The sequence below is a fragment of the Alligator mississippiensis genome, chromosome 3, assembly GCF_030867095.1.
Source record: "Alligator mississippiensis isolate rAllMis1 chromosome 3, rAllMis1, whole genome shotgun sequence".
Taxonomy (NCBI): domain Eukaryota; kingdom Metazoa; phylum Chordata; order Crocodylia; family Alligatoridae; genus Alligator; species Alligator mississippiensis.
Genome location: NC_081826.1, coordinates 214,833,747 through 214,853,647, shown reverse-complemented (window position 1 = coordinate 214,853,647; position 19,901 = coordinate 214,833,747). Strand labels below are relative to the sequence as shown.

Below are 19,901 nucleotides of genomic sequence, written 5' to 3'. Positions count from 1 at the left end.
TGGACTCTTAAGTGATACCTGGGGCAACTTCCCTTAAGTTACTTCTGATTTACACGAGCATGAGATCAGAATTGGGCCCACAGAAGCAATGGTGTGTCATAATGAACTGGAATCCCAGGATATTTAGTAGTGGATGGAAGCAGAACAGGCAGCTAAAATGATGTAAAATCTTGGCAGGATTTAAAACAAAAGTAATTAGTATTATTCATATTGGGCTTTTATATAGCAGTATAAATATACATTCTTGTAGGACTTCACAAAATGTAAAATAAGAGTAGAGATGGTGATGAAAACAGCTAGCAACACTGACTCTGTGCACCTTGTTTTTTTGTGGCTAGATAGGTGTTCGTCTATACTAACTATACAAGGCTTACTTGGTTTCATTCCAAAATTGAACATCGGACTCAGGCCAGGATAGATTACTTCAGGTTTACATAAGTTTTGCGCAAAATTAGCAGTTTTGTGTGGTCATTATGGGAAAGAATGTAAAATGTAGAGATATTGACTTAATTTTCCTTTGCCTGTTTGGATTTATTCATATCCAAAGCTTATACTAAAACTGGTAGGGGAGGGAATGCTTGTGGATTAATACCAAACAAAATATTTGTCTACACTCCTGCAAGGTGAAATCCCCAAGTTTCACACAGCTTTCAGTGGTAGTGGCTGGCATGTAATTATTGATGTTTTGTCAGATTTTCCAAAGCATAGTAGCAGAATTAATTGGTAAGAAAAATACTTGAGTCAATTGAGGGTGGTCTGAAATCTATCAGTAGCTTTTTAATACTCTGAGGAGGTTATTTGGTTTTATACTCTTTTTTGGCTCTTGATGCTATTTTACTTCTCTCTAATAATGCATATGTGCAAATGTGCGCAACGTAGGACTGAAAAGCTCATCAAAGAAATTAGGTGATAGGTGAGTAAAGGTGCATGACTGAACACAAGAACATAACAATTGTCTTTTACTAGGTCAGATCATAGGTCCTTCTTGCCCAATATCCTATTTCACACACTGGTAGAGAGTGGATGCTGAAAGGGAGCATGAACAGGATATGACTGGGGTTTTCCCACTGTTCCTCTCTCACTTGCAGCCTCCAGCACTAAAAGTCTAGGAAGTTTTGATTCAGAGGTTGTACCCCTAATTCCCATACTCAATAGCTACAGATGTACCTTTCTTCCAGTAATTTGTCCAATCCTTTTTTAAATCTAGTTAAACTGTGAACTTCCACAATATCTTGTGGCAATGAGTTCCATACTTTACAAGCTGTGTGAAAAAAGAACTTCCCTTCATTACTTTTAAACTTACTACCTACTAGCTCCCTTTATGACCCATAGTTCTTCTGTTGTGAGAGATAGTAGATAATAAATTCCCATTTACTTTCTCTTTACCATATTTGTAAACCCTTATCATGTCCTGCCTCAACTGAATAGGCCTAGCCTCTCTGGTCTTCCCTCATATGGAAGCCCCTCTCTACCAATCCCTGTGGCCGTTGTTGATACCATCTCTAGTTTTTCTGTATCCTTTTTGAAGTGTGGGGGCCAAAACCGGGCACAGTACTTAAGGTGTAGATGCACCATGGATTTATAAATGGGCATAATAATGCTTTTTGTTTAGTTTACAATTCCCTTCTTAATAATTTCTTACATTTTGTTTGCCTTTTTTGACAGCTGAGCTGGTATTTTTAGCAAACTCTCTGCAATGACTCCAGATCTCTTCCCTGCGTTGTAACAGCTAACGTAGAACCCATCATAGTGTAGGTATAGTTTGGGTTATTTTTCCCATGCTCATCACTTTACACTTACCTACGCGGAATGTCACTGCCATTTAGTTTCCCATTCACTCAGTAGTGTCAGATCCTGTAGTTCCTCTCAGTCTGCCTTAATCTTTACCACTTTGAATAATTTTTCGTCATCTGCAATTTTGGCCTCTTCAGTACCCACCCCCTTTTCCACATCATTTATGAATATGTTAGACCATACTAGTCCCAACACAGATCCCTGGGGGATCCCACTATTTACATCTTTCCATGCTGAAAACTGACCATTTATATTCACCCCTTGTTTTCTATTTTTAAACTAATTTCTAGTCCAGAAATAGACCTTCCCTGTAATCCTGTGACTACCTAACTTCCTTAAGACGTTCTGAAGGGGGACTTTGTCAAAAGCTTTTCTTGGAAGTTTAGATACAGTATGTCATTTGGATCACCCTGACCACCTGCTTATTGACACCCTCAAATAACTGGGCAAGGCATGATTTCCCTTTGACAAAACCATGCTGACTCCTCCCAGCAAGTCTTGTTCATCCACATGTTGAACAGTTCTTTTTCTTATTATAGTTTCTATAAGTTTTCCAGCAACAGAAGTTAAGCTTACCAGCCTGCAGTTCCATGGGTCCTCTCTAGAGCCTTTTTAAAATATGGGAGTTACATTTGCAGTCCTCCAGTCCTTTGGCACCAAAGCTGTTTTTAGTGATAGGTTGCAGATTACAGTTAGAAGTTCTGCAATTTCTTGTCTGAGCTCCTTCAGGACCCTAAAGTGAATGCCGTCAGGTCCTGGTGATGTGCTACTGTTTAGTTTATCAGTTTCCTCTATGACCTCATCTATTGAAATCTCAATTTGGATCAGCTCCAACAACTTGTCTTTAGAGAGGAGTGGATCTGGTAAGGGAATCTCCCTAACGTCTCCCACAGTAAAGACAGATGCAAAGAATGCATTTAGTTTCTTGGCAATGGCCTTGTTATCCTTTATCACCCCTTTTAGACCCTGTTCATCCAAAGGTCCAGCTGACTCCCTGGCAGGCCTTTGGCTTCTAATATACTTAAAGATTTTTTTTATTGTAATCTTTTAGGTTTCTAGCAAGTTTCTCCTCAGCTTCTTTCTTAGCTTGTCTTATGGTTTTACATTTGATTTGCCAGAATTTCTGCTCTTTCTTGTTTTCCACATTAGGATTTGTTTTCCACCTTTTAAAAGATGCTTTTTTTTTCTATTGATTGACTCTGCCACTCTGCCATTAAACCATGATGGCTTTCTTTTGGTCTACTTTCCATATTTTTTTTTCATTTGCGGTACACATTTTCTCTGTTAATCCAATATGGTGTTCTTAAGCAGTTCCCATGCTGCTTGCAAGTTCTTCACCTCCTTAGGGGCCCCTTTTAACTTCCATTTAACTAGCTTCCTCATTTTGGTATATCCAAAGGGCTGTGTGAAACTGCTGTGTTTTGTTTCGGTTTTGGATTCGGCCGTTTCAGAGGACAGTGATTTGTTTTGGTGTTTCAGCTCATTGTTCCATTTCAAATTGGCCGATCCTGTTTCAGAGTTTTGGCACCAACTCAGAGATTCGGATTGACTGGGGAGAGGCAGGCACAGCTGGGTAGTTGCATGTTCTCCCACAGCTCCTCTGGCTGTGCCTGCCTCTGCCCCGGCGGGGGGTGCCACGGGAGAAGCCCCCAAGGCTGCCCTGGCTGGCCGCCTCCTCCATCTGGCCCTAGCCTCCCAGCACTTTAAAAGAAGGGCTGCAGGGCTGTGCTGGATTATCCCCAGGGGACACCTCCAAAACATCCAAAACATTTCCAAAACATTTTGGATGGTTTCGTTTAGTTTCGGAGCCTTCCGTTTTGTTTCAGATTCAGTGTTTTGGGCACTGAAACGGGCCGAAACACCTCCAAAATGAAATGGCTGCCCAAATTTTGCGCAGCCCTAATGGTCACTATTGTAGTAGACAATACTTTATATACTTTATAGACCAGGTCACACACTATTGTAGAGTGCACAAGCCAGGTCCCGGAGGACTGGAAAAGGGCCAATGTGGTCCCTATTCTCAAGAAGGGGAAGAAGGAGGATCCAGGCAACTATAGGCCAGTCAGTCTCACCTCTGTCCTTGGCAAAGTCTTTGAAAAGATTATTAAGTCTCATATATGTGAGAGCCCAGCAGGAAAAATTACGCTGAGGGGAAACCAGTACGGGTTCATAGCAGGTAGATCATGCCTGACTAATTTAGTCTCTTTTTAAGACCAGGTTACAAAACACCTGGACGCAGGAGTAGGGGTAGACATCGTTTACTTAGACTTCAGGAAGGCCTTTGGTACGGTATCCCACACCATACTGGTGAACAAATTAAGAGGCTGTGACTTGGATGATTACACAGTCCAGTGGGTGGCAAATTGGCTAGAGGATCGTACCCAGAGAGTGACAGTGGATGGGTCGGTATCAACTGGAAAGGGCATGGGCAGTGGGGTCCCGCAGGGCTCGGTCCTTGGACCGATACTCTTCAATGTCTTCATCAGTGACTTGAATGAGGGAGTGAAGTGTACTCTGTCCAAGTTTGCAGATGATACAAAACTGTGGGGAGAAGTGGACACCAGAGGGCAGGGAACAACTACAGGCAGACCTGGACAGGTTGGACAAATGAGCAGAAAACAATAGAATGCAATTTAACAAGGAGAAATTCAAAGTGCTGCACTTAGGGAGGAAAAATGTCCAGCACACCTACTGCCTAGGAAATGACCTGCTCGGTAGCACAGAAGCAGAAAGGGATCTCGGAGTCCTAGTGGACTCCAAGATGAACATGAGTCGGTAGTGTGACGAAGTCATCAGCAAAGCTAACTGCACTTTATCATGCATTAGCAGATGCATGACAAACAGAACCAAGGAGGTGATACTTCCCCTCTATCGGGCACTGGTCAGACCGCAGTTGGAATACTGCATGCCATTTTGGCCACCACACTTCAAGAGAGATGTGGATAACCTGGAGAGGGTCCAGAGAAGGGCCACTTGTATGGTTAAGAGCTTGCAGGCCAGGCCCTATGAGGAGAGACTAGGGCACCTGGACCTCTTCAGCCTTTGCAAGAGAAGGTTGAGAGGCGATCTTGTGGCTGCCTATAAGTTCATCATGGGGGCGCAGAAGGGAATTGGTGAGGCTGTACTCACCAAGGCGCCCCTGGGGGTTACAAGAAATAATGGCCATAAGCTAGCAGAGAGCAGATTTAGACTAGACATTAGGAAGAACTTCTTCACAGTTAGAGTGGCCAAGGTCTGGAATGGGCTCCCAAGGGAGGTGGTGCTCTCCCCTACCCTGGGGGTCTTCAAGAGGAGGTTAGATAGGCATCTGGCTGGGGTCATCTGAACCCAGCACTCTTTCTTGCCTATGCGGGGGTTGGACTCGATCTATTGAGGTCCCTTCTGACCCTAACATCTATGAATCTATGAAAATGGATGACTGCCTCTCTCCATTTACCAAATTCACTTCTTGATCTTAAGTTCCCTCCTCTGATGCCAAAGCTTCCATCATTCATTCTACTCTTTAGATAATACTTTTTCTAGTGAATCTCCTTTGTTTTGCCAGGACAGGACAGAATAAGCCTACCACACTTCAATTATAGTTTAGAAGGACTTAGACCTTTAACTGAGTTTGTAGAGGCCTAGACAAGAGGCCTAGAGAAGGGATGGGGTCATGAATGTATGTATCTGAGAGTGGAACAGGTAATGGGAAAGGTTCCTACTTGAATTATACTTATAGATGATACAGAATCGTCACAGAAAATAAAAATAAAGCCTTGGGTAAAAAATTATAAAGCTCTGAATTGACCTAGTATTTTGATTTACATTGCAAAAAATTACTTGACCAGCCTAAGTCCTAGTGATATCAGTGAGACTTACTGTGTGTTTACACTGAAACCAAAACCTTGATTGCAGCTTTTCAGACCTATTCAAGCTTGCTTTAAATTAGCTTGCTTTAAACTGACAGCAGTGTACCTATGGCAGCAAGGAACTTAATGTTAGTTATCTGCCTGAATAATTCTCCAGGTTCCTGCGTTTTGCTGTCAGTACTGAAACCCACGCTGCTTTGGCTGTCATATTACCTGGAACCCAAGCAAGCTAATTCAGGATGTCTAAATGAGATGTAGTCACACTTTTGTCGTTAGTATAGGCATACTGTGGGCACCTAGTTATGTAAGAGACATATTTATAGTTAGATATATGAGGGCCTTGTTACATGGTATGTTTGGGACACTCTGGGAGCTCTTAAAACATGGATTGTTCACACATTAACACCTGAAACTAAATTAAGTGTTTGTTAGGCAGCTCAAAGCTACACGGCTCCTGGCCTTCCTCAATGTGACTGTAAATGAATATCTTGTCATTAAGGGTGCCTGTAGATGTGCAGGGTGCTGCTCTGATGTGCTTGTAATTACAGCATGTCAGAGCAGACTCGACTAATTGAGTCTGCTGGAGCATGCTAATTAGTGTACTCCAGCAACCTGTGCATCTCATGGATTCAATGTCCCTGTGCGTCAAAATGGCAGTGGGGACACTTTAACTAAAGCTCATCAAACAAGTTTTAGTTCAAGTGCGTCTGCTGCCATTTTGAAGCCTAGGATGCTGAAGATATGAGAATTTGCGGGTGTTTTAATAAGAGTAGTTCTTGGAGCCGCCGCAATTAAAGTGCCCTCCCCACCTACCCCTGGAGCACATGTAAAGATGCCCTAAAGCTTGAGAGTCAGAGGCAGACAAGCATAGTGCTAACCACGTTGCTCCTTGATGGCTACAGAAACTGATTTGCCTTAATGACATTAACCCGATTGGCTGCTAGGTTTGGGCAAGCCTTTGACCTTGACCTAATATAAATAAAAATATAATACATGATTCCACTACTACAACTATGTAATGCACATTTTAGTCAGATGTGTAAGGATTTGTACTGCTGTCTTCCTTCTTGATGCTGATATGGAAGTCAGCACACGTTCAAAGTTCTCTGGAAGAGACACTCTGCGGCTGTTAGTATGGCCTGCCCATACTTCTACATTCTAGTACATAGCTAGCACACAATTCTCTTCAATTGCTACAATGTTTGGAATGTTTAGGAGTAGACATTTTAGGTGCTAATCAAGGGCCTCACAGAACATGAGAGGGATACTTTTAGAGAATTAAAAACTTAATTCATTTCCTCATTGAAATCAATGAGACTGTTTCCAATCATTTCACTGGAAGCAGCATCAGGGTGTACTTACCTAAGACCTAAACAAGTATCAGCCTTATGTAAAAGAAATGTAAGTTAGCTCTGTCCTGTTTTAGCCCTCAGTCTTACCCAATGAAAGTATTTCAAATCCTGATCAGTAGTTGTATGAGCAAGTAGCTGCAGATTTACTCTAGCTGTTTCATATATATCTCTGGGTCACACTCCATAAAATTGCCAGCTTCTGAGAATCTTATGGTGAGTAGCAAATAAAAAGTGGATTTTAGTAATTTCTGACAGCAAGACAAGTAGGAAATAGCACCCTAGTTAGCTCATTCCATTCTGACAGTAACTTCTGATGGTAACAAATTTATAGTGTACTTCATTCACTACCTGGCTTTTATACCTGCTGGAACTTAGTGTAAACAATGCTCATTCACTAGAGGAAAAGTGTCTGCTAAGCTTTGCATGCTTCACTAATCCTCCTTACCTTGTTTTTCAAAGGCCTTTTGCCATTAAGAGTAGCCTTGGAAATGACAGGACAAGACGGGACTGGCTTTAAATCTGAAGATTCCTAGTCAGGGTCATCAACAGAGGTCCTAGTTTTCTGTACTAAAAAGCCCCAAAATTCTCCGATTAAAAAACCCATTAAAATCCTCATTTTTCAGTGAAGATTTGGCCATGGTGCCCTATTCACAGCCTCACCCCTCGCCACTGATTGGCTGAGAGGTCTGCTGTTCATGTGGCCCCATTTCTTACTGCTGATTGGCAGAGAGGGGCAGGGCCACATAACAGGCAGCCCTCTTGGCCAATCAGAATTGAAGGGAGACTGGGGAGGGCTGCCATCTTGGCTGCTTCCATGTGTGTTGGCTTCTCCCCCCCTCAACTGGCTGCTTTAGTGGCCAGAAGAACTACTCAGTGGGTGTGTCTACATGAGATGCTACATCACTATAGCGGTGAGCTATGGTGAAGTAGCGTTGGTGGATGTGAACCTTGACACAGACATCACTGCGCAATAGGATTGGAAATGATTTATCCACTGCTGGGACTGCGCGGTACCGGTGGTTACTGTTCTGTCATTTAGTACTTGCCAAAGCAAGTAACAACTGTGTAGTCAGGCACTCATATAGATGCACCTGCTAATTTCTAAGTTTTGGGGGTTTTTTTCCCCTGGTGATTCTAAAGATTCTCTGTAAAAATTCAAATTGCACATTTTTCCATGTTTTTCTGTGGCAAATGGATTTCTGGGATCCCTGGTCATCAAGTACATAATTGTACTTAATCTCTATGCAGATAATTGATGTTTATTACAAACTAAGCAATAAATAACAAAGATGATAAAGTAAGATGATGATAAACAGATGGATGGATGGATAGATAACAAAATAAAAAACAGATGAAGTAGGCAACAGATAACAAATTGGGACTGACACTATTATGTAGCTAAGCAAATATTTATTTATCTATTATGCATCTGAGTAAGCAACCAACACTTTATATGGACACTAATCATCAAAATGTACACTTTGTATCAGAAGTTAAAATCCTAGTTTTAATTGGTTTCAAAGGCATCTTACATTTTTAGTAATCACAGTAAAAGAGCAGATATTAAAGACATTAAGGTCAGCATATTAAAGTTGAGTGTTATTGTAGCCATGATGGTCCAGGAAATATGGGAAAAGCAAGGGTGACTTGAAGAATGGCACTTTGGGTGCCTGTAGATGTGCAGGATGCCTGCTCCAATTACAATGCATCGAAGGGACCTCAGGAAGTAATCTAGTCCAAATCCCTCCTCAAAGCAGGACCATCCCCAACTAGATCATCTCAGCCAAAGCTTTGTCTAGCTGGGTTTGAAAACCTGCAAAGATGGATCTTTCACCACCTTTCTGGGTAACCTGTTCCATTGTTTCTCACCCTCCTAGTGAGAAAATTCTTCCTAATATCGAACCTAAACTTCCCTCCTGCAACTTAAAATGGTTGCTTCTGGTTCTGTCATCTAACACTACTAAGAATAGCCTGGTGCCATCCTCTTTCGAACTGCCCTTCGGGTTATTGAAGACTGCTATTAAGTCTCCTCTCAGTCTCCTCTTCTCTAGACTATATAAGCCTAGTTCCCCCAGTCTTTCCTCGTAAGTCATGTCCCCCAGCCCCCTCACCATTTTTGTTGCCCTCTGCTGGACTTGCTTCAATTTGTCCACATCCTTTTTTTAGTGGGGCCTCAAAACTGAACACAGTACTCCAGATGTGGCCTCACCAGTGCTAAATAGGGAGGAATAATTACTGCCCTTGACCTGCTGGCAGCACACCTACCAATGCAGCCCAAGATGCCATTAGCCTTCTTAGCAACTAGGGCACACCGCTGGCTCTTACTCAGCTTATTGTCCAATGTAACCCCCAGGTCCTTTTCTGCAGAACTGCTGCCCAGCCTGTCAGCCCCCAGCCCATTGTGGCACATGGGATTGTTCCGTCCTAAATGCAGGACTTTACACTTATCTTTGTTAAACCTCATGAGATTCCTTTTGGCCCAGTCCTCCAATTTGTCTAGGTCACTCTGAATCCTAGCTGTACATTGCAGTGTATCTACTATTCCCCCCAGCTTGGTTTCATCTGCAGACTTGCTGAGGGTGCACTCTGTGCCATCTTCCAGGTCATTGATGAAGACATTGAACAAAACCAGCCCCAGGACCAGTCCCTGGAGGACTCCACTTGATACCGGCTGCCAACCAGACATTGAACCATTGATTACTACTCTCTGAACCTGATGCCAGTTTTCTATTCACCTTACAGTCCATTCATCTTGCCCATAGTTCCTTAGCTTGCCTGCAAGAGTGTTGTGGGAGACTGTATCAAAAGCCTTGACCAAAATCAAGGTACACCACATCCACCGGTCTCCCTGCATCTACAGAGCCAGTCACCTTGTCATAGAAGGCAGTCAGGTTGGTCAGGCATGATTTGCCCTTTGGTGAATCCATGCTGACTATTCCTAATCACCTTCTTCTCCAAGTACTTAGAAATGGATTTCTTGAAGATCTGCTCCATGATTTTTCCAGGGACTGAAGTGAGGCTGACTAATCTGTAGTTTCTTGGATCCTCCTTTTCCCCTTTCTTAAATATGGGCACCATGTTTGCCCTTTTCCAATCATGGGGGACCTTTCCTGATCACCATGAGTTTTCAAAGATGATGGCCAATGGCTCTGCAATCACATCAGCTAACTCCCTCAGCACCCTTGTGTGCATCCCATCTGGCCCTATGGACTTGTACATGTCCAGCTTTTCTAAGTAGTCCCTAACCTGTTCTTTCACCACTGTGGGCTGCTCATCTCCTCCCCAAACTGTGCTGCCCGGTGGAGTAGTTTGGGAGCTGACCTTTCCTGTGAAGAATGAGGCAAAAGATGCAAGCTAAGCACCATATAAAAACAAATTATTGCTATGTAGTTTCTAAACACTGAGTTTACATGTAATGAAAGGGAACAGACCACCTAACTGCAACTGTGGATCACTTTTTTACCTTTGGAGGAAACAAAACTAGGAGGTGATGATATTTCAGATGTTTGACTTATGTGACAAAGAATTACTATGAAACAAGAAAGACCTGATTAATGTATAAAGGACTACATCTTTTCTGGTTTTAATTCCTTACTTGCATTCTGGCACTGAGGGGGAGCACTAAGATCTGTTCCTACTCAAATTCATCTTTCTGATTGAAGAAAAAGCTTTCTTTTTACTTTGCAAAGCTCTCACTTTGTATACCATGATAAGAATAAATATATGTTGCTGCATGGCAAATGTTTCTTGGATTCATAGTTTCATAGTTGGTAGGGTCGGCAGGGACCTGAGCAGATCATCAAGACCAACGCCCTGCCATGGGCAGGAAAGAATGCTGGGGTCAAATGACCCTGGCTAGGTGATTATCCAGACTCCTTTTGAAGACCCCCAGGGTAGGAGCAAGCACCACTTCCCTTGGCAGTTGGTTCCAGATCCTAGCCACCCTGACTGAAGTAGTGCCTCCTGATATCTAGCCTGAATCTACTCTCAGTCAACTTATGGCCGTTATTCCTTATTACTCCCAGTAGTGCTTGGGGGAACAGGGACTCTCCCATAGCCTGTTGGTCCCCCTTGGCCAGTTTGTAGATGGCCACCAGATCCCCTCTCAGCCTTCTCTTGCGGAGGCTGAACAGGTTCAGGTCCTGTAGCTTCCGCTCACAGGGCCTGCCTTGCTGCCTCCTGATCATGCGAGTGGTCGTCCTCTGGACCCTCTCGATGCTGTCCACATCCCTCCTGAAGTGTGGCACCCAGAACTGGACACAATACTCCAACTGTGGCCTGACCAGTGTTGCATAGAGGAGGAAGATCACCACCTTGGACCTGCTCGTGATGCATCTGTGGATGCATGACAAGGTGTGGTTAGCCTTCCTGACAGCATCCCCACATTGGCGGCCCATGTTCATTTTGGAATCAATAATGACACCAAGATCCTTTTCTGCCTCTGTGCTGACAAGAAGGGAGTTCCCCAGCCTGTAGGTATGCTGCTGGTTCTTCCTCCCTAGGTGCAGTACCTTGCACTTGTCAATATTGAATTCCATCCTGTTCTTGTTCACCCACCCCTGTTACCTGTCTAGATCCAGTTGCAGCCTGTCCCTCTCCTTCTGCATGCCCACTTCTTCCCACATCTTAGTGTCATCCACGAATTTGAACAAGGAGCTTTTCACCCTCTTGTCTAAGTCACTGATGAAGATATTGAACAGTGCGGGCCCGAGGACTGAGCCCTGGGGGACCCCACTGCCCACATCCCTCCAGGTTGAAAAAGGACCATCCACCACCACTCTGGGTGTGGCCCTCCAGCCAATTTGCGACTCATCTGAGTGTTTTGGCATTGACGCCACAGTCACTTAATTTTTTAATGAGAATGGGTGAGAGACAGTGTCGAAGGCCTTCCTAAAGTCCAGAAGGACTATGTCCACCGCAGCACATGCATCCAAGGAGTTTGTGACCTGGTCGTAGAAGGCAGGACCTGCCTTGAATGAACCCATGTTGTTGATCATGCCCCTAAGCATGATCTCCCCTGCTGGTCCCTGGATAATTTTCTCCAAGAGCTTCCCCAGAACCGAGGTAAGACTAATGGGCCTGTAGTTTCCTGGGTCCTCCTTCCTCCTTTTTTTGAAAATGGGACCACATTGGTCCTTTTCCAGTCCTCTGGCACCTTGCCAGAGCACCGAGTGCTCGTAAAGCTGTGCCAGGGGTCCCGCAATGACCTCTGCTAATTCCCTCAGCACCTGGGGGTGGAGATCATTAGGACCTGCTGATTTGAACACTTCTAGTCCCACCAGAAGCTCCCTGACTAGGTCCTCGCTGACCCTGGGCCTGGCAGCTCCTCCCCTGGGTCCGTCGGGGATCCCAGTGTGGGGGATGCCCTGGTCCCTGCTCAAAAAGATGGAGGCAAAGAAATTGTTAAAGAGGTTAGCTTTGTCATCTGGTGCGACCACCAGATTTCCTAGCATATCTTGTAGAGGCCCTATGTTACCTGGTACCTTCTTTTTACCCCCTATGTATTTAAAAAAGGATTTCTTGTTTTCCTTGATCTGGGTCACTAGCCCCAGTTCCATCTCCGCCTTAGCCTCTAACAGCCCCCCAACAGTTTTGAGCAATGGAGGTATAATCCTCCTTGGTGATGGCCCCTCCCTTCCATTGGGTGTATACCTCCTTTTTAGCTTTGAGACATTCCTCAATGCTTTTGGTGAGCCATGGGAGCTTTTGAGCACTCTTGCCCCCTTTGATCCACATTGGGATTGTCACCCTTTGGGCTTGGAGGATCGTCTCCTGAAGGAACGACCACTCTTCCTGGACTCCCAACTCCTCCCCCCCCCCCCAGGACCTCAGTGCCTCCCTGACTAGTTTCCTTACCTCAATGAAATCCACGCTCCTGAAGTCTAGGGCTGTTGCCTTGCTGCAGGCCTTTGACATGCTGCACTGGATGGATAATTCCAGTACGCGAGGATCGCTATGGGGTTTATAATAGTTGGGCTTTAAAGTGTAATGTTCCAGGTATTCAACCTGTTTGTTTATCTGATAATTTCATTTGAAGAAAAAAGTTGAGAAAAAAAGTTTTAAATGTAAACCACAAATGCTCAAAATCTGGAAGAAAAAGAACCTCAAACCTCTTGTTTTTAAGGCTCATGATATTTAAACCAGTTTCATAAATGTGGTGGAAGGCATAACTAATGATTTTTGAATGCTGGCAGCAAGGTTCTGTGGCTGTGGAACTGGAACTGCTCCAGTCATATTTGCCTAATATTTGGTCTGAATTGCTTCTGTTTATTTCAGTTTGGGTTGTTACTACTCCAGTCTATTTTTGATTTACATGTCAGCTGTGATTATTTTGCAACTGAAGAAAACTGCAAGGAAGAGGTATAATAATCAAGTAATGTCACTGCATGCAAAACATACAAGAATGAAAAACCTTTAAGTTTTTAATAGTTATTTAATTCAGTGATGTGGCTTAATGTCTTTTCTTTCCTCATAGCTGTGAAATGAAGCAGGAGGCGGCAGTCTAGAACAAGAAAAAACTTATAACTTGCACATATTCAAAAAGCAATGGATGGTCACTTTTTAGAACAGTGGTCACCAACCAGTAGATCCTGGTCCACTGATAGATTTCAGAGCCTCTTGGAGTCAATCCAAGGCTGGGATGGGGAGCCAAGTGCCTGTGTGCATGCATGCACATGCCCCAGTCCAGCAGGTCAGTCCGTGAGGGAGGGAAGGGGTATGGGTTAGATTAAGGGACAGTGAGGGACAGTGCCGCAGGAGCAGGGGTAAGTTGAGTGGAGCTCTGGCTGGGTGGGACTTACCTGCTGGGGAGGCAGACCGCCAAATAATGTTTTCTCCCTCTGCCTCCATCTGCCCCCCCCCCCACTTTCCCTCTCCACAGACTTTACAGCTGGGTAGGGGGTGGGAGGGGTAGGGGTTGGCAGCATCGCACAGTCAATCTTGAGTTGCTTTTAAATGCCACAGGTGATCTCCTACTTAAAAAGGTTGCAGACTACTGTTTTAGAAAGTTGGGCAAACTGACATTGTTGAGAGAAAACTGGCCCTTGCTGTGAAAGAATTCTTGAGAGAGATGAAATACCTAAAGCCTCTGAAGAAGTAAAAGACAAATGTGGGCATAGGGAGGTAGTTTTATGCATCTTTGCTATGCAGTACAGGTGGATATTAGGGATGTGCAAAGTGGGCCCTATTTGATTAGGATTCAGATTTGGGTTTGGATTCGGCCCGAATTGGGGACAGTGATTCGATTGGTTGATTTGCATCACTTGTCCATGATTCGATTTAGCCGAATCTGATCTTAAGATTTGATACTGATTCGGAGAATCAGCGATTCGGACATAGAGCTTTAAAAGTTTTTTCTACGTACCTCAAGGTACCAGTGGGGCTTGTGAACTCTGTGATGCTGGGGCGCATGGAGCATCCTACAGGAGTGTGGGGAGGAGGGGCCCTCCACGTGCCTGGCAGCGAACCTGGAAATGCACCAGAAGTACTTCAGGTCCACTTCTGGGTCCCCTGAGCAGCACATGGCCCCTCCCCCCCGTATCGCCCTGGCTTAGCGATTGGATGTGGGGGGACCCCAGCTACCCACCCCCCAGATTCAGGAGGCAACAGTCACTAAGCTGGGGTGGGGCATGGGGGAGGCCCCTGCATGCTCCCCGGTAGACCTGGTAGTGCACCCCAGAAGTGCTTCTGGTCCACTTCCAGGTCTGCTGCCAAGCATGCTGGGGAGGCCCCCGTGCTCCTGTGGGACACTCCATGTGCCCTGGCATTGTAGTGTTCATGAACCGCCTGCTACCTAGAGGTATGTAGAAAAAACATTTAAAGCTCAGCCCTAGTGGATATTAGGATCCAGGGAGATGAACCAACACCACTGGACTAATTAGTAATATGTTGTTCATGTAGAAGAGATCTTGACTGTAAAACTCATGTTTCTTGTTGATTCATCAGACTTTGATGTTGTTGACTTTATGACCATATTCGGAAGCTTTTATCTTTGCACAGGCTTTTTCTGCTGAGAGGAAGGAAGCAATATAGCACGACAAGGACTCTAATAAACCAGTATAATTTTATTGGACATTTGACCAGTTATTTTATATTGACTGTTCATGCACCTAAAACACTAGATGGAAACAGTTTATAAACCAAAATAATAAAATATTTGTAGTTATATTTAAAATAAGATGTTGTGGTATTGGGTGGTTTATTAGTCACTGTAAATGAACAGTCAGTCATATTTTTTTGCTTACATTTTACCTGCTATAATGATGACACAAATGAAAGTCTTCAGGATCAAAGACTTGCTAGTTGGACTGAAAATACTGAATAGTGTTTCTCATTAATTTTGGAACCCTGTATTGAAGATGATAGACCTCAATCATAGTGTTTAATTATATTTACATGTATGTGACTAAAGTTAAATTTTGGAAGCATATGCTATGAATTACATAATGTTTTTCTTGGGTCTACTGACACTTCAGTCAGAATTATTCTCTGAATGAATTTTAAGTCTAAAAATGTAGAAGTATGCCTCACACTGAACTGAAATGATTCAGTTTCTTTGTGATTACTTTCCAACAATTGCATATGCTTATTTTATGATCTCAGCTGTTCTACCCTTAGGCTTTCATTAGATCTCACAAGCTAAGCTGGGTCAAGCCAGGTCAATGCTACTTGGAGAGAAGAACTTTGACAACCTAGGTATTGTAAAAAGTAGTCTTAATGATTCATCAGGTGACACATTGTTGTGAGTCAGTGGGTACATCTACACTAGACACTTAAGGCACAAGCGTTAAATAACACTTCCCAGTAGCATGCTGAGCAAAACCCATGCTAATATGCTACTATGCAGTAGTATTAGGCTACTGTGCAGTAAGCATCACAAAATAACTGTGAGCCGGTGCTACTGCGCAGTCACTGTAATTACTGTGCATATAGCTAGTACTTCATTAATAAAATACTAAACTAAATGCACAGTAACAACTGCACATTAATGAATGTCTAGACATGCCCAGTATGGAGTAAAATAAGAAATAAGATCTTTTTCTCAACATCATGCCTTCTAGCCTGGGTAACTCATGTATAGTGATTCAATAAAAAAAGGTATGTATTGTGTGAAGTTCACTGTAATTCCTCTGAAGATATAGGCGATTGAAAAAGACATGTTTAAGGTGGATAGAACAAAGGACTTTGATTGATTGCTAGTTTGTTTGTTTCAGGGAGCTGTCTAGCATGCGTATTATAAGGCCAGAGCCCCTGCCTGCCTGGTATCCTCCTTACATGTGCCATTGGGGGGATCTGGGGAGTACTGTCACTGCCTACCTCAGCTGTTGTACTCTCTCCTGCCACGTCTTGATGGATATTCTTTTATTATCAGGAGTTGGACATAAGATGGATGATGATTTCCCTGGGTCCTTCCCTGGAGGGCATTCTTTGTGGGGCTCCTTCTCCCCTTACACCCTGTCCTTCTCACTTCCAAGGTGACACAGGCCAGAGCGGTATCTTATGTTGGCTGAGGCTACTGCTAGTTGTTACCTGCTGTTCACTGTAACAAGTTTACAAGTTAGACTCTCTCTTTCATGATTGTTACATTCGTCCCAGAATGAACTCATTATGGGATCTCAGGTTCATCAGCAGATTAGGACATTTAGGGTCTGTGAGGTTTCAGCCTTACATCAGTTCATTCGGAGGTCTCAGGCTAGTTAATGCCTGCGAATCCAATCAGTGTCCCTTGGGTCCTCAACCAATAACAGTTCATCCCAAATTTCAGGGTTAGTCACATTAAAACCACTCCTCCCCACAGAGTTAATCAATTAATATAACAGAAAAAAAAAAACTAAATCAGCTCCTTCTTGGGACTCGACTTCATCCAAGGGTTTGGGTCCTTCAAGAGTTCATGGGGGCAATCCAACTAAATTAATTTCTCCCCTGTTGAGGGATCTACTGGCTCAAGATCACTTTACTGCGAGTCCTGTCCTCACTTAACTACTTTGGGTCAGGACCACCATCTTTGCCAGGGAAGAGGTTTTCCCTTCTGCTACCCTTCTGGCTGGTTGAACACAGCCCTCCCAATACAAAAAGGAAACACAGCCCTCCCAATACAAAAAGGAAATACAGCCCTCCCAATACAAAAAGGAAATACAGCCCTCCCAATACAAAAAGGAAAAAAAAACCCCATAAGGTGAAGAGAGTGACTAACCAAAGGGGTATTGATCCTTGAACTCACAGCCCTTTATGTGCTGGCTACTCTTTCTCTCTCTTTCTTATTCTGTCTTGCTTTCACCTGTTTCTGAGTCTGCTTTAATCCTCTCTCAGCTGTCCTGGGGTGGCTTCTTGGTGCGGCGTGTCCTGGATCCTTTTGGTGGTCCTCTGACCACCTTGGCCAGTGTGCTGGGTTGTTTCCTGGTTGTCTGCAGGATGCTGTCAGCGGAGAAGACCTCTGGTGTCTTTCTGCTCCACCGGCTGCTGTCTTCTTTAGGCTGCCCCCCTCCAGGGCTGGAAAAATCTCTCTGCGTGTTTCTTGTGCCAATGCAGAGGGAACATGAACTCTGGAAACATGTCGACCTACTCACCTCTCCAACGGAATTCTCCTCTGCACCTGTGGTGAGTGTTTTCTGCATTAGTTCCTTGGGGCTTTCCTTTGGCCCCGGTCTCTTTCTCTCATAGGAGCATAACTTGTGGTGTTATACAAATTCATTTTGTCATGTCTTAGTGCTTAATTGTACTGCATTTTCAGCATTTTTTTCTTAAAATTGCGTACAGGTGTCATGTCTCTCATGCAGAATCTTAAAGGAGTTCTTTTCAGCAGTCCAGAGTACTCACAGTGCAATTTGAAGTCAGGGGATCTGATCAAATGAGGCCCAAATTGTTGTGTCACTATGTAACATAAAGGAAGATATGTAGAATTGCCTCAAAATAACATACATATTATATGTACACACACACACTTTATATATAGGCTATCGATAAGGACCTACTGAATTCACGACTGCCTACTGCAGTTTTCATGGAAAATGTGAAATCGGGTGGGCTCCACAAAAAATGGTGGGCTCTGTGAAAAATGGTAGGCTCTGTAATTTTGGTGGGCTTTCAACAAAAGAAAAAACTAAGCTGCAAGCAGAGGAAAGGGTGGAAAACCTGCAGACCTGAACTATGGGAGGAAAGGAAGCAAATCAGAGGCTGAGCCTATGATGAAAGCTTAGTCCAGGAGTAAGTCCAGGACTAGTCAGGAACATGAGAGAGTTTTGGCACCAGCTTTTAAAGCAGCCACAGGCATTTTGGTACGGCATGCTGCAGCTTGAGAAGGATTCTTCAGTATGAACACTGAGAAGAAATCCTCCATGATTGCCAAATATGTTTCAGTGCTGGAAGGCTGCACAGAACTTGCACACCGATGGAGGCAGACTATTCTGTACTGCCTACAATGTGACTCAGGTTGCATTAAGGAAAAGCAATATAGATCAACACTTAGAGGCTGAGGCACACATGAATCAAAAGGCTGTTGCAGAAGCTGAAGGTCAGAGCAAGAAACAAGGGACGGTGTCCTCATTCTTTAAAAGGACCATAGAAAGCAACTTGGCAAGGCAAGAGATGGCATTTTTCCTTGTGGAGGCTTTCACAGTGGTGAACCTCCCACTGGAGAAACTAGTTAAGGGACTACCCAAACCAAAATGTGACAAATGCTGGCAGTTTTCTGTGTGCTAAGAAGCTTCACCAAGACTATTTCCCTGCAGTGATTGCTTCTCATGTACAGTCCACAAAGTCTGTATTGGCAGAATATGACCTTCTGCATTGTGGCCAATGAAGCCACTGACCCTCAAGATAACTGTGCTGCACACTTTATTTGTACTGGGAAGCTGGACAGATTGGGACCTGCCTGTTTTTCAAACAGAGCCAGTCCACCTAACATCTGTTAATTTTGATAGCGTGTCTCAAGCCATAGCGAAGGTAATTGCTTAGAATCTAACAAGGTCTCAACATTCCTGTCTGACAATGGCATGTACATGTGCAAGACTTTCTCTAATGTGCTCCAAGGAATGCTGCCCAGCACAGTTCATGTCACCTGCAATGTTCACATTCTGTCTTTAGTAAGTACTGTCTTGTGCACATAGTTCCCTGATATGAGTAGCATGGTGTCTTTCTTCAAGAAAGCCTTCACACATCGTCCAGGCCATAAGGTCCAGTACAGGGAGTCCATTGCCAGTCAAAGTGGGGACTCATGCTGCCACCAGAACCTGTGCTCACAAAGTGGAATTTGTGGTTTATTGTGGTCTGTTACCATGCCAAGCATATGCAGTGCTACCAGCAGTTTGTGCACAGGGAGCTGGAAATCATACTGAACATGCAGTGAATGTTTAAGCTGTGTGATCTCTTAAGGCGAGATGACATCAAGTGATGCTTGTGGCTGAAAATGACACCCAGTTCATGGAGCTTCTAATATGGTTTGAAGGCTGGTGGGTTCATAGATGTTAGGGTCGGAAGGGACCTCAATAGATCATCGAGTCTGACCCCCTGCATAGGCAGGAAAGAGTGCTGGGTTTAGATGACCCCAGCTAGATGCCTATCTAACCTCCTCTTGAAGACCCCCAGGGTAGGGGAGAGCACCACCTCCCTTGGGAGCCCATTCCAGACCTTGGCCACTCTAACTGTGAAGAAGTTCTTCCTAATGTCTAGTCTAAATCTGCTCTCTGCTAGCTTATGGCCATTATTTCTTGTAGCCCCCAGGGGTGCCTTGGTGAGTAAAGCCTCACCAACTCCCTTCTGTGCCCCCATGATGAACTTATAGGCAGCCACAAGGTTGCCTCTCAACCTTCTCTTGTGGAGGCTGAAGAGGTCCAGGTGCCCTAGTCTCCCCTCACAGGGCTTGGCCTGCAAGCCCTTAACCATACGAGTGGCCCTTCTCTGGACCCTCTCC

The 19,901-nt window shown here is 44.2% G+C and overlaps 1 protein-coding gene across 3 annotated transcripts in view; it reads left to right on the top strand.

The window, feature by feature from the left end:
* The window catches only part of ADAMTS19 (ADAM metallopeptidase with thrombospondin type 1 motif 19), a 277,546-nt gene that overhangs the window by 3,416 nt on the left and 254,229 nt on the right, over positions 1-19,901 (top strand). The window contains exon 1 of one of the 3 annotated variants that reach the window (XM_019478176.2): positions 17,382-17,590. The exons of the other annotated variants lie outside the window; for them this stretch is intronic. Coding sequence (XP_019333721.1) covers positions 17,405-17,590 — 186 coding nt within the window. The 5' untranslated portion in view covers positions 17,382-17,404. Of the gene's footprint in view, positions 1-17,381; positions 17,591-19,901 lie in introns of those variants that run through there. 3 annotated transcript variants of the gene reach the window in all.